The sequence below is a fragment of the Dendropsophus ebraccatus genome, chromosome 12, assembly GCF_027789765.1.
Source record: "Dendropsophus ebraccatus isolate aDenEbr1 chromosome 12, aDenEbr1.pat, whole genome shotgun sequence".
Taxonomy (NCBI): Eukaryota; Metazoa; Chordata; class Amphibia; order Anura; family Hylidae; genus Dendropsophus; species Dendropsophus ebraccatus.
In genome coordinates this window covers 37,419,110-37,434,326 of record NC_091465.1, presented here as the reverse complement: position 1 = coordinate 37,434,326, position 15,217 = coordinate 37,419,110, and the positions used below count along the sequence as shown (strand labels likewise).

At 44.7% G+C, this 15,217-nt stretch overlaps 1 protein-coding gene across 1 annotated transcript in view; it reads right to left on the bottom strand.

Moving 5' to 3' along the window:
- Positions 1–15,217, bottom strand: part of LOC138768692 (uncharacterized) — a 95,614-nt gene that overhangs the window by 67,640 nt on the left and 12,757 nt on the right. The window contains exon 5 of the mRNA XM_069946645.1: positions 14,131–14,163. Within this exon, the coding sequence (XP_069802746.1) occupies positions 14,131–14,163 (33 nt within the window). The remainder of the gene's footprint in view (positions 1–14,130; positions 14,164–15,217) is intronic.

Here is a 15,217-nt window from a genome sequence, read left to right as displayed (position 1 = left end):
TTTGAAGTCTTTGCAGCATTCTTCCAGCCTTTTCATAGTGCATATTTCCCTTTAACCCCTTAACGACATCGGGCGTAAGTATACGCCCCCGCAGGTTGGGCTTTAACGCAAACGGGCGTATACGTACGCCCGATGTTTCCCCGATCGCTGTGTGTTCACACACAACGGTCGGGGAAGATGGCCTGCTATAATGTATAGCAGGCCATCTCTGCTCGTCGGCACGGGGGTGATTAACCCCTCCCGTGCCGACGATCGCTGCTATATGCTGATCAATATAGATCAGCATATAGCAGCTGAAAACAGCTTTCCGGGTCATCGGTGACCCGGTGACCCGGAAAGCAATGGCAATTGGTGCTGTCCGAGATGGGCCGGCCCATCACGGCGATCATACTGTAAAAAAACATTTTTGCCGGGTTCTGAACCCCTCAGCTAGGTAGCTGATGGGTGCAGAACAGGTGAGTGTGGTGCACGTGTACCATACTCACCTGATCTGGGCATCTGCGGTCCGCGCCGTCCTCGCGTCTTCTTCGGGTCACTTCCGGGTTCGGTCGTCCAGCATCGGAAATCTTCGCAATCGCTCGGGTCCTCGGGTTCGGCGGGCCTCGGTAATCTCCGGCAACGTCGCTCTAATGCCCCCTAGCGGCTGATCAGTGAATATCATTCACTCATCAGTTGCTTTGGGTTAAAAAGATTTTATTTTTTTCCAATTTTTTTTTCTTCTTTTTTTGCGCCTTAACGCCGCTGAGTGCTGATCAGCATCGCCCGTAAGTGCGCCGCTGATCAGCAACTCCTCCTTTTTGGCGTAGTGGCATTTTCCCCCCCTATATCCTGCCGCCACTGTCTGCTGATAAGTGCCGCACATAAGTGTGGCATTTATCAGCAGCTCCTTTCTTTTTTCTTACTGTCAAAAAAACACGTAAAATACACTACACCACACTACATGAAATAAAGTTTTACACTACACCACTACACATTTACATACCCCATATACCATTCCCCGTATAAAGATGCCCCCCAGGGTGTTTTCTGTGTCGGACGCATACGTTATTATTGCCTCCGCCACCGAAACAGCCAGTAAGGATGAATGGGGGGATCCTTCTTTCCTCCATTCATCCACATCATCCAGTGACGTGTCTGGGGGGTAGCGTAGTGTACGCTGCCCCCCAGACACGTCTTTCCTGCCAGTACCGTCCCAATAAGAGATGACGGTATGGCGTGAAATTCTCCAAACTCTGTGAGCGTACCTCAGGGTACACTTACAGATTTAGGGTACGTGCACACTGCGGAATGGCGAAGGATAACCCTTTGTGGATTCCGCAGCTGGCACCCGCCGGCGGACTGATGCAGGCGCGTGTCTCCCCCCGTGTCATAGACTCCATTCTATGCACGGACGGATTCCGTTGTCCGTCCAAAGAATGAACACGTTCATTCTTTGAACAGAGGGCACAATCCGCCCGTGCATAGATCGGAGTGTGACACGAGAGGAAAAACGCGCCCGCATCAGTCCGCCAGCGGGTGCCAGCTGCGGAGTGCACAAAGGGTTATCCTTCGCCATTCTGCAGTGTGCAGGTACCATTACAGTGTATGAAGGAAGGGACACCCAAATCCACCCCCAGATGACCCCCCCCCCCATCCTCGGAGTTAGTGGGGAGATCATTCGGGAACTGATCCTCCCACTGCTGCATAAAGGATACCACCTGTACGGGGATAACTTTTATACCAGCACCCCCTCTTCCGGTTCCTCGCTGCCCGAGCTACTGTAGCTTGCGGCACGATCCGAACATATCAGAAGTAGTAGTAGAGCCCTAATATTTAGCAGCCATGGAGCGGACCCAGCGCTTCTGGATATGAGGGACCCCGTATCGCACCAGGGCAACATTTTCCAGGTGACGTCCCCCACACTGGAAAACAGGAGACCCCAGAAGAAGTGCAGAGTGTGGTGTAACAGGGGGATCAGGAAGGACACCATTTACCAGTGTGCCACCTGTCCTGATCACCCCGACCTCTGCATACTGGATCGCTTCAAGGCGCACCACACGTCATTGGAGTTCCACATTACCTAAATTCTGTCCCTTATTCCTATTTCAGGGATCACGTTGATCCAGGGATTATTCTGATCGCCATTATGGAGTCAGGAAGGAATTTTTCTCCTGTGATGAGGCTACTGTCTACTGCCTCACAAGGGTTTTTTGCCTTCCTCTGGATCAACACAGGTTGATTTTGATGGACACCTGTCATTTTCAACCTTATGAACTAATAATTGGCCTAATACCCCCAAATAAATTAGAATTGTCCCTTTTCCCCAGCTAAATAGGTATGGCCGCCATTCCCATTAGAGGATGCCATGATGCAATTACAAAGCCTCTGTGCAATGAGGATATGGACCTCTTGATGACGGGCACATTTGTGCCGTGAAAGTGAAAAAATTAAAATTTTCCCTTTCACGTCACATTGTTCCACATTTGTGCCCGTCACCAGTGGGGTCCATATGCTCACTGCACCCCTTGTTAGATTCCTTGAGGGGTGTAGTTTCCAGAGTGGGGTCACTTGTGGGGGGTTTCCAGTGTTTTGGCAGCACGAGGGCTCTGTAAATGCGACATGGCCCTTGAAATCCATTCCAGTAAAATCCAGCTTCCAAAAGCCAATTGGCGCTCCTTCCCTTTGGAGGCTCGTGCTGCGCCCGCTTGGCACTTTATGTCCACATGTGGGGTATTACTGTACTCGGGAGAAACTGCGCTACACGCTTTGTGTTTTTTTTCCCTTTTATCTCATTGTGAAAATGAAAAATTGAAGGCTAAAACAACATTATAGTGTAAAAAATAAATTTTTCTTTTTTCACGCCATATTGTTCTGAAAGTCTGTGAAGCACCTGTGGGGTCCAGATGCTCACCGCACCCCTTGTTACATTCCTTGAGGGGTGTAGTTTTCTAAATGGTGTCCCTTTAGGGGTGTTTTTTAGGTTTTGGCACCCCAGAGTCTCTGCCAACCTGAAGTGGTACAGTCAGAAATGACCAAATATAACGGAGCCATTGAAATTCACTAGGCGCTCCTTTGTATCTGAGGCTTGTGGTTGTGTCAAACAATGCATTAGGGCCACATATGGGATAATTCTATAAACTGCAGAAACGGGGCAATCAATATTGCGGTGAATTTCTCTGGTAATAAGTTTATAAATATGAAAAATATTGGATTACAATAAAATCTCTGCACAGAAAATTTTAATTTTCTAATTTCTTACACACTTAGCTTTTATTTCTGTGACTCTCCTAAAGGGTTAAAACACTTTCTGGATGTGCTTTTGCAGAGTTTGGGGGGTGCAGTTTCTGAAATGGGGTGCTTTGTGGGGCTTTTTAACATACAGGCCCCTCAAATACACTTTAAGGCTGGGTTCACACTACGTATATTTCAGTCAGTATTGTGGTCCTATTGCAACCAAAACCAGGAGTGGATTAAAAACACAGAAAGGATCTGTTCACACAATGTTAAAATTGAGTGGATGGCCGCCATATAACGTTAAATAACTGCCATTATTTCAATATAACAGCCGTTGTTTTAAAATAACAGCAAATATTGTTATTGTTTTCATAAATATTCGTTATAAATATCGACTCCAATTTACCAGCAATGTGAAGTACCATATGTCACGAGAAAACAATCTCAGAATCAGCCGGATAGGTAAAAGCATCCCAAGTTATTAATGACTAAAGTGACACAGGTCATTTTCATAAAATTTGTCTCTGTCATTAAGGCCATTTCAGGCTCTGTCCTTAAGGGGTTAAGTTTACAAATCTACCAATGGTTTCACATAATGGAGAAAATTCTGAAAAGTGGAAGTGGCTGTTTCATCATTGCTATAGTACATCCTTTGTGTAACATCTGTATACTCCTCTATCACTGGTCTGGTGTATCATCCTCTACTATTGTTGCTCCTCTGCAAGCCCTGATCTAATGTCCTCAGCAGAGAAGTAACTTTGTTCATCTGCCCTAATCCAAATCCTGTAACAGGGCTCCAATCTGTAGTAACAGTAAACTTAAATTTCACAGTGGGCCCTTGGGCCTGGTACCCCTGCACACCCTGTAGCTATCCTCCTGGCCCATACTGATAACACGTCACCAGGGTCTGTTAATCACTGTGAGTGTAATAGTGAAATGCATGTAGTGGTCTGAAGTATAGGTCTTGGTATATTTTATGTGTTGCATATATATATATATATATATATATATATATATATATATATATATATATATATATATATACTGTGTGTATATATATATATATATATATATATATATATATATATATATATATATTGCATTTTTTGTGACAATTAGTCTTCCTTTACAAACAAACCTAATAGCAGGTCCAGTTTTATTTTAAAAGTTTTTTTTTTCTTTTTTTTCTTTTTTTTACTTCAACTTGTTTTAGAAAGTTTTATAGATTTGTAAATTACTTCTAATTAAATATCTCCAGTCTTACAGCACTTATCAGTTGCTGTATGTCCTGCAGGAATTGGTGTATTATTTCCAGTCTAACAACACTGCTCTCTGCTGCCACCTCTGTCCATGTCAGGAACTGTCCAGAGGCAGGAGAGGTTTTCTTTGGGGATTTGCTGCTGCACTGGACAGCTCCTGACATGGACAGAGGTGGCAGAAGAGAGCACTGTCATAGCATAGCATATACTGATCTATGCTATGCCATGGCATAGATCAGTATATGCAACCTATTGATTGCTTGTTTTAAAGTTTAAAAAAGTATAGTAAAAAAAAGTTTTTTAAAAGTATTTAAAAAACCCTTATCACCCCCCCCCCCAAAAAATAAAATTAAAACACCTCATTGCCCATTATAAAAATAAAAATAGTTAAAAAAATAAAATAAATAATTATATTATATATCGTAGCATGCAGAATTGTCCAATCTATTAAAATATAACATTATTGTTCCCACACGGTTGTTATACCAAAATGATGTTAATAAAAACTAGAGATCATGGAGCCAAAAATGACACCCCACCCAGCCCTGTAGGAGGAAAAATCAAAGTGTTATGGCTCTTAGAAGGCGGGGAGGAACATTGCATTAATTTGACCCGGACATCCTGGCACAAATGACCTTGGTCTTGAAGGGGTTAAAGGGCGTTGAGTGAAAATGTGTCTGTGAGAACTAATAGAAGTCTGCGGCCAGGTCAGGTTGTATGTGGTTCATGGGATGTGGTTTTAATAAAATGTCGTGACAAACGCCTCCTGAAAGAAATGTGTGCTTTATACATACAAAAAATTACAGCTGGCATTTTTAAAAAAATCTTACTATTTTTAAGTAATTTAGTGGAAATAATTCTGTATGATGAAGAGATTTCCCCTAGTTTTAAATGCTATACCCAATCCCTAGTGATCCAAAGCTAATCCGTATGTGTCTTAATAGCAGGCAGTCCTCCAAGAGATCAGCTGCTGCCCACTGAGGGAATTCACTTAAAAGCTACTTTAAGGAGAATGTGATATTTTAGACTGTAGTTAATCTAGAGGAATAAAGATCAGAATATATACAGGGGCGGTCATCCTGATGTCTTGGCTTTGTCTTCTAGCAGATTGTAATTCCTTGGTAATACACAGCTGTGTACTCTGGCCAATGTTATTCATAAGGGTACCCCCCTCATTATTAATATCTTAGGCCTTCAGAGGACAGGTTAATCCTCATGCCAGTAGAAATCGCTACAGGGCAACAGGAACATTCCAGGATAAACCTTGTAATGTAGCTGCCGCTCTGAACGTAAATGGCATTCTATGGTATTGTTCACCTGGCACACCCGTTTATTTTATGGAAAGAGAAATGTCTTGCTGAGCTGGCTAATAAGTGACTAACATATAGGCACGAGGAGTAGGAGTCCACTTGGTGACTGGCCGAGATTGGTCATGGACAGGAGTTCTCTGGGTAAAAGTGATGCACTTGTGTTATGCTTGGTGCAGGGCCTTTAAAGGAGAAATCCAGCGAAAAATTTTATTAAAGTATTGTTTTGCCCCCAAAAGGTATACAAATCACCAATATACACTTATGGGAAATACTTATAAAGTGCTTTTTTCCCTGCACTTACCACTGCATCAAGGCTTAACTTCTTGGATAACATGGTGATGTCACTTCCTGGATAACATGGTGATGTCACTTCCTGGATAAAATGGTGATGTCACAACCCGACTCCCAGAGCTGTGTGGGCTGTGGCTGCTGGGGAGAATGATGGCAGGGGGACACTGAGGGACACAGGGCACTGGGGGGACACCCTGCATCGCCCTGCCATCATCCTCTCCAGCAGCCACAGCCTGCACAGCTCTGGGAGTTGGGTCGTGACATCACCATTTTATCCAGGAAGTGACATCACCATTTTATCCAGGAAGTGAAGCCTGGATGCAGTAGTAAGTGCAGGGAAAAAAGCACTTTATAAGCATTTCCCATAATAAGTGTATATTGGGGATTTGTATAACTTTTGGGGGGCAATACAATACTTTAATAAAAATTTTCGCTGGACTTCTCCTTTAAGGGGGGGGGGGGGGTATTCTCTCTTCTTTCATCTGTGTCATGCACCACCCCCTTCCCACACTCGGTATAACAACACACAGGCTTGTCCAAACTATTCTTTAAAGGTAACTTGTCAGCTCTATATCATGCTGAAAGCTGAAGGCATAGGCCCATAGATAATAGGGAGATACAACAGATGTCTCTTAGCTGATGGCTATTGACAACATTGAAATCATATTTTACTTCTAAGTTCAAGAGTCATAAAGCTGGCGCTGAGCTGCAGCATGCACTCCTTATCCCTCCCCCACCTGCTTTGCATGAGTGATTAAGATGGCTTAGTGCTGGAAGTAAAACCTTGTACATCTGATGATCTGATAATGAGGAATCTTGCGGATGAGACTGGTGAGAACTGGACCGGAATCTGTCTCTGGAACAGGGGAGCGGATCACCCTGAGTTGCGGCCTTGCTTGGAAGCAGCAGAGCACGTTCTTCCTCCTGAAGGTGGAGGAGAGAACAACACAACCTTCTCCCTTGAGGGTAGAGAGAAGACTACTGAGCTAAAAAGGAAGTGACTAACTGACCCCAGCCAAAAGCTCGACGGCTATTGGGGTTGCTATGGCAGCCGGGGAAGTCACATGACACTAGGCCGGTTGCATCATCACACCACTAAATAACAGGCAAACAAATATACATAGGAAAATATGAGAAATACCAGACTGGAACACTGGCGGGGGGCAACATAACACAACCCTTTGCAGTGGCCATTAACCTTTTCCAGTACAGGATCAAATGGAATACAGAGATATAGAGAAAAACCTTCTCTACTGGGACACTGCAGTAGCACATCATCTGTAATTGTGAACTGTGCACAGAACGTGTGAATGCCCCCTTACGCATAGAGCTACTGGACAAATGCCAAGCGACACCTAGACTTCTCACTGTTAAGAGCAAGTCCAGACACCACTCACCAATGATCAAGATCTCAAGCATTACCGCAGTATCTAGTGTTGTTTGCAAGAGCAGCCTTAGGATCCTCCCAGACACAGGTTTTTAGTAATGTTATTCTAGGGCCTCCAGAAAAAGGGCATAAAAAAGTGAAAGCTGCGTGTGGCTTTTTTAAAGGCATTTGTGGTGGTGGTGGTGGTTGGCATTTTTTTTGTTTGTGGTATTTTTACCTATTTGTATGTTGTGTTTGGTGTAACTTGGCATTTTTCTGCTTGGCATTCAGAACTGAGCACAGATTTTATCACTGAAGGCTTGGCATACTTCTTCGTAGCTGAGCGCACATATAATTCAAAATGTTTCTTCTAATAATGCTATTGTGATAACATAATTAGAAGAAACATTTGATGTTTTAATTAAAGTAAAGTGATGATTAGTACAGAATGCTCTATTACCGGCAATATGAATTAACGGCTTAATGGAGCTTCCTGTACTAATTAATATTTAATTAATAAAACACATTTTTGCTGTAATACAATCAGTTTCGTTGTTGAATAAGTTAATTCTAACGAATCCATCATTGTGCAATTAAATATACTGTCAAAAAATAAATATATATAAATATACATTTATTTATATATATATTTATTTTAACAGTATATTTAATTGCTCAATGATGGATTCGTTTAAATTTAATTATTGAACAACGAAAGTGACTTTATTACAAAGACTAGATTTGCATTTCCAGGGAAATACATAGTGCTTGAAAAGAGCGCCCCTTTACCAGTGACTTCCAGAGCGCCCCTTTACCAGTGACTTCCAGAGCGCCCCTTTACCAGTGACTTCCTTTTCAGAGAAACTTTAATCCTGGGTGCCGTCTCTTTAAGAGCGACTTGGTTCGCATCCCTTTAAGAGCAACTTGGCTCCCGTCCCTTTAAGAGCAACATGGGTCCCTTTAGGAGCGACCGGGGTCGCTTTAAGAGCGACCTGGGTCCCTTCGCTCTTAAAGGGACCCAGGTCATTCTTAAAGGAACCAAGGTCGCTCTTAAAGGGACCCAGGTCACTCTTAAAGGGACCAAGGTCGTTCTTAAAGGGACCAAGGTCGCTCTTAAAAGGGACCAAGGTTGCTCTTAAAGGGACCCAGGTCGCTCTTAAAGGGACCCAGGTCGCTCTTAAAGAGACCGATTTTGCTCTTAAAGGGATCCAAATCGCACTTAAAGGGACCCAGATCGCTCTTAAAGGGACCCAGGTCGCTCTTAAAGGGACCCAGGTCGCTCTTAAAGGGACCCATTTCGCTCTTAAAGGGACATATTTCACTCTTAAAGGGACATATTTCGCTCTTAAAGGGACCCAGGTCACTCTTAAAGGGATCCATTTCGCTCTTAAAGGGACCCAGGTCGCTCTTAAAGGGACCCAATTTGCTCTTAAAGGGACCCATTTTGCTCTTAAAGAGACATATTTCGCTCTTAAAAGGGACATATTTTGCTCTTAAAGGGACCCAGGTCGCTCTTAAAGGGACCCAGGTCGCTCTTAAAGAGACCCAGGACGCTCTTAAGGGGACCCAGGTAGCTCTTAATGGGACCCAGGTTGCTCTTAAAGGGACCCAGGTCGCTCTTAAAGGGACCAATTTCACTCTTAAACGGACCAATTTCACGCTTAAAGGGACCCATTTTGCTCTTAAAGGGACCCATTTTGCTCTTAAAGGGACATATTTCGCTCTTAAAGGAGAAGTCCGGCCAAAATTAATTTTTGATATGTTGTTACTTATGAAAAGTTATACAATTTTCTAATGTACATTAATTATGGGAAATGCACATATACTGCTATTTCCCTTAATTTAGTAGATCAGGAAGTGTTAGAATTCTCTCTGAAGAAGTGACGTCACGACCCAGGGTGTAATTCCTATGGAGTGTCCAGCAGGGGGCGCTCTCTATATAGAAGTCTATGGGACTTTATTGTTTCTATGGGTTTCTATCTAATGTAATGCAATGTTATGTACAGTGTGCTTTATTGAATGAATACATCTATGGAATACTTTGGGGAGCAAGTGTCCCTGCTCCCCAAAGTATTGCATAAATGTATTAATTCAATACATTCGGATATCACAGTAATCCCGCCGATCCGCTGCATTCCCGCCGATCCGCCGCACGCCGATCCGCTGCATTCCCGCCGATCCGCCGCATTCCCGCCGATCCGGACCATATACATTGAACTACAGCTCCCATCATCTGCTTCTAGTATGAACAGGTGATGGGAGCTGTAGTTGGGTAATGGATATGACATGCCGCCGGGCGCAGGGGGGAGCCGCTCAGTACACAGCAGCTCTCCCCCCTCCTCCTCCTCCTTCCGGGATAACTTCCGCCTATAGCACTGCTGACTCCCTGCCTGGCCGCCGCTCTCCACTCTCCCCCCATACATACCGGCTCCCGATGCATCCTGGTGTCCGCGCTGATGCCGGGAGCCGGAATATGAGAGCGGAGAGCGGCGGCCAGGCAGGGACTCAGCAGTGCTATAGGCGGAAGTTATCACGGAAGGAGGAGGAGGAGGGGGGAGAGCTGCTGTGTACTGAGCGGCTCCCCCCTGCGCCCGGCGGCATGTCATATCCATTACCCAGCTACAGCTCCCATCACCTGTTCATACTAGAAGCAGATGATGGGAGCTGTAGTTCAATGTATATGGTCCGGATCGGCAGGAATGCGGCGGATCGGCGTGCGGCGGAAATGCGGCGGATCGGCGGGCTTACTGTGATATCCGAATGTATTGAATTAATACATTTATGCAATACTTTGGGGAGCAGGGACACTTGCTCCCCAAAGTATTCCATAGATGTATTCATTCAATAAAGCACACTGTACATAACATTACATTACATTACATAGAAACCCATAGAAACAATAAAGTCCCATAGACTTCTATATAGAGAGCGCCCCCTGCTGGACACTCCATAGGAATTACACCCTGGGTCGTGACGTCACTTCTTCAGAGAGAATTCTAACACTTCCTGATCTACTAAATTAAGGGAAATAGCAGTATATGTGCATTTCCCATAATTAATGTACATTAGAAATTTGTATAACTTTTCATAAGTAACAACATATCAAAAATTAATTTTGGCCGGACTTCTCCTTTAAAGGGACATATTTTGTTATTAAAGGGACCCAGGTCGCTCTTAAAGGGACCCATTTTGCTCTTAAAGGGACATATTTTGCTCTTAAAGGGACCGAGGTCGCTCTTAAAGGCACCCAGGTCGCTCTTAAAGGGACCCAGGTCGCTCTTAAATTGACATATTTCGCTCTTAAAGGGACATATTTTGCTCTTAAAGGGACCCAGGTCGCTCTTCAAGGGACCCAGGTCGCTCTTAAAGGGACCAATTTCACTCTTAAAGGGACATATTTTGCTCTTAAAGGGACCCAGGTCGCTCTTCAAGGGACCCAGGTCGCTCTTAAAGGGACCAATTTCACTCTCAAAGGGACCAATTTCACACTTAAAGGGACATATTTTGCTCTTAAAGGAACCCAGGACGCTCTTAAAGGGACCCAGGACGCTCTTAAAGGGACCCAGGACGCTCTTAAAGGGACCCAGGTGGCTCTTAAAGGGACCCAGTTCGCTCTTAAAGGGACCCGGGTCGCTATTAAAAGGACCCAGGTCGCTCTAGCGACATGTGTCTCTTTAAGAGCGACATGGGTCCCATACCTTTTGGAGTGACTTGGGTCCCTTTAAGAGCAACATGCGTCCCATCCGTTTAAGAGCAACTTGGGTCCTGTCAGTTTAAGAGCGACTTGGATCCCTTTAAGAGCTACATGGGACCCTTTAAGAGTGACTTGGGTCCCGTCCTTTTAAGAGCGACTTGGGTCCCTTTAAGAACGACTTGGGTCCCTTTAAGAGCGACATGGCTCTCGACCCTTTAAGAGCAACTTGGGTCCCTTTAAGAGCGACTTGCGTTCCTTTAAGGGCGACCTGGGTCCCTATAATGGTAAAGATCATTGCTCGGTTACCATGACAATCTTCCTCATGTCAGTGAGACAAAATCATTAAGGACCTTCCATATATTACATCGTCTATTGGCCAATAGTGGACATGTGACTGTGGATGGTGTGATACATTGCCTGACAAAACCTTAGAGTTCCTATTGGCTGCTATTTTTCAGCTATTTGCATATGTGCTGTGATTGGCTGTTAGCGGTTAGAGTGTGGCCATTATTTGCAATGGGCCATTATTTTCTATGGGAAATTTGGGGTCGCTTAACGTAAATTTCTTAAAAACGACAAATCCGATCGAAACGAAAAATAGCACACCTCACACCGCTGAGGGGTTCGAAACGCAGTTTGAAAGGAGTGTGTGCGCAAAGCTGTTCGGGCTGTATTACGCGCAGAAAAATGGCTGGAAGAAGAAGAAACGGAAGAAGAAGAAGAAGAATACGGATTACAATATAGTGCTTTTCAAGCACTATAAAAATGTGTTTTATTAATTAAATAGATTAACCATGAGAGACATCGGCATTACTGCAAAGGATTGCAAACCCCGGTAATAGCGATTCATGTAAACTTTGTTCCCTGCTTTCCCAGATGCATCCAGAGGTGTTTCCATCACTTTCTAAAGATTTTGTTATTTTTAGTTGAACCAGATTTCCAAGTAAATGACCGTATGTTTTCAGCCGCATGTCTATTTTTTCCCACGGCCGTAGTTTCAGCCACACATTTCCAGCCGCATAAAAAATACAGCCGCACAGATGTATAGTGTGAACATAGCCTTAGATTATGAGCTGTAGACATGAGATGTAAGGGAGCTGTATTAGTGCAAAAGTCAGACAATATAAAGTGCAGAGAGATTTTACAGTGGAAAACTCCCTTTCTCAATAGCTTGTCTGTAGGTAATTTCTGTTTCGGTTTTCTGAGTCATCTAAAAGAATGCAGGTAACTCACCCTAAAATAAAATAAAAAACACAAGTCCAAATCTCAAGGCTTGTGGAAATGTTCCTTTTTGTAGAATTGTTATTATTATTTTCAGTCTTTTCTTATTTACAGTACAGCTGTTTTATTTCTTTTCTTTGATTCTAGTCATTATGATAACCATTACAGTGCTAGGTCACCTAGGAACAGTAGTAAATAGGATGACCACGGTGGGACTTCAGTAATTTTTTTGGGGGGCTTTTTTTTTTTTTAACGGTTGTCACTTTGCGCCCAAATAACAGACGTTATTTCAAATTACAAAAAAGGCTATTTTACAGGTTAGCCAAATATTTGGTCTATTAATTCATATACATGACTGTGCTTTGCTTTTTCAAGGCATATTATACCTACTATTGTCATTTAAATCACAGCCTTGTAGTCCCCTCTATTCCCCCGTCCTTACCTACACTCATAGTTGCCAAAAGTCCTGGTTTTGCTGTTTTGCCGGGACTGTCCAGATTTTGAGGAGACAGCCCAGGGAAAACCATGACCGCGGTATGTCCTGGGAAGCCCTGCCACCTCCCACGCCTTTAGCTATAAGCACTAATGAGTGCTTATAGCTAACAGTTTACTGATACAGCAGGGAACCATAAGCTCCCCTTGTGACACAATAGGCCACACTCTACTGAGACCACACCCACAACAAGAGCCTTAATCCTTGTGTCTAAAGAGTCCCTGGAAAAAATTTTCAAATGTTGGCAACTATGTGTGGCAACAATGTATACTCCTGTCTCTGATGCCTGACCCCCTCCAGCCCCCGACACAAGCAGGGCACCAGCTGATCACAGAACACAGATCACTGCCATAGCTCTGCTAAAACTGTGTGCCGATGACAGTACATGCTGCCTTCACCGCCAGGATAAACAGGGGCCACACACAAACGCACAGCCTGCTGCAGCTATAGCACACACACACAGCCTGCTGCAGCTATAGCACACACACACAGCCTGCTGCAGCTATAGCACACACACACAGCCTGCTGCAGCTATAGCACACACACACACAGCCTGCTGCAGCTATAGCATACACACAGCCTGCTGCAGCCACAGCACACTGAAGAAAAACATGCAATCTTCTCTGAGAGAGAAAACACCACATTGAGGACAGGGGTTACTCCTAAACTACTTAATGCTTCTCCTCGTTCTCTACAATCATCCAGCATCCAGGAAGAGAACAGCACAGATCCGCCACCACACACACAATGGACTCTTCCAGCGCAGAAACAAACTGCCAAATAGTGATCACCAACTTTTGGCCGACCCCCCTTATCTAATAGGGCCAGTGCTTTATTACAGATAAATGGAGGAAAGTAAATGTATGTGAAAAAGTATTTTTCTAGTTGTTATAACTAAGCTCCTTAGATTGATAGAACATAAACTATATTAATGAGGAACGTTTATAAAATTCATATAAAAATTCAATTATAAAATTTTGAAGAATTGTTTTTTAAAGCTGGAGCCGGAGTCGGTGAATTTTTTTTCCGACTCCAGCAAAAACTAGCTCCAACTCCACGACTTTGACTCCAGAGCCCTGATCTATCTATCCAGGGGCGTAACTAGGATTCATGGGGCCCCATGGGGGTATTGGCTTTGGGACACCAGGGGGTGGGTGGGGGTGGTCCTGGGACACTGGAGGGGTGAGGGGCGATTGGCCCTAGGACGCTGGGGACGGGGGTGCCGGGGGGGGGTGCTGCTTGGGACACTGCATGGAGGGTGGGTGCTGCAGGGAATGCTTTACAGGGGTGGCGGGCAATGTAGAGGAGGTGGAGGGCTGCAGGGGACACTGTACGGGAGGTGGGGGGCCGCAGGGGGCACACGGGAAGCCGCAGTAGACGCTGTATGGGGGCGGGGATGCACAGGACGCTGTACGAGGGCGGAGCCGCACAGGATCTCGGGGGACGCACGGGATGCTGTACGGGGGCGGAGCCACAGGGTTCGCTGTACGGGAGCCGCTGGGGACACTTTGTGATTGTCAGAGCCAGGAGACATTGGCTCCTGACCCTGTCAATCACGGCACTGCATTTAGCTGCGAGCTCCCCAGGAGCGCTCACAGTGAAAATCCCTCACGTTCGGCTGGGCATTTGCAGAACCCGGGAGGGCCGCTTAGTGGCCGGGTGCTGCAAGTGTCTGATCAGGGGGCCTGGGCCCCCTGATGCGGCGGACCTCATAGCAACCGCTGCGGCTGCTATGGCGGTAGTTCCGCCACTGTATCTATCTATCTATCTATCACAGAGAAAAGCCGCACATCCAATGGTAATGAAGTGTGTGCTTGCAGAGAAAGTTCTGTGGCCGGGGATCCCAAATACAGTCCGCAAAAATCCGCAGCACTCCAACATGTGGCAAAGAAGGTTTATTCCATCACAGGTATAAAAATAGCTACTTTTCAACTCTCTCTCAGAGGCATGCTTGAGAATGACTCTGAGAGAGAGTTGAAACGTAGCTATTTTTATAACTGTGTTGATGGAATAAACCTTCTTCACATGTTGGAGTGCTGCGGATTTTTGCAGACTATCTATCTATCTATCTATCTAGTAAAAGAGAAGAAGCAGCACTGCTTTAATGTAGTATTGGTGGTGCCAGCGGATCTTGATCCAGACCAAAGATCGTAGTGAGTATATATGCAGAGAATCCACAGCACTCCAGCGTAGTGAAAAAGCTCTATAGGATATGTTTATTCAGTCAATTCATAGTGCAACACTCCAAACGCAACGGTTCAGTGACTCTCTGTCACCATTTTCACGCTTAAAAAATGGTGACAGAGAGTTACTGAAACGTTGCGTTTGGAGTGTTGCACTATGAATTGACTGAATAAACATAGCCTATAG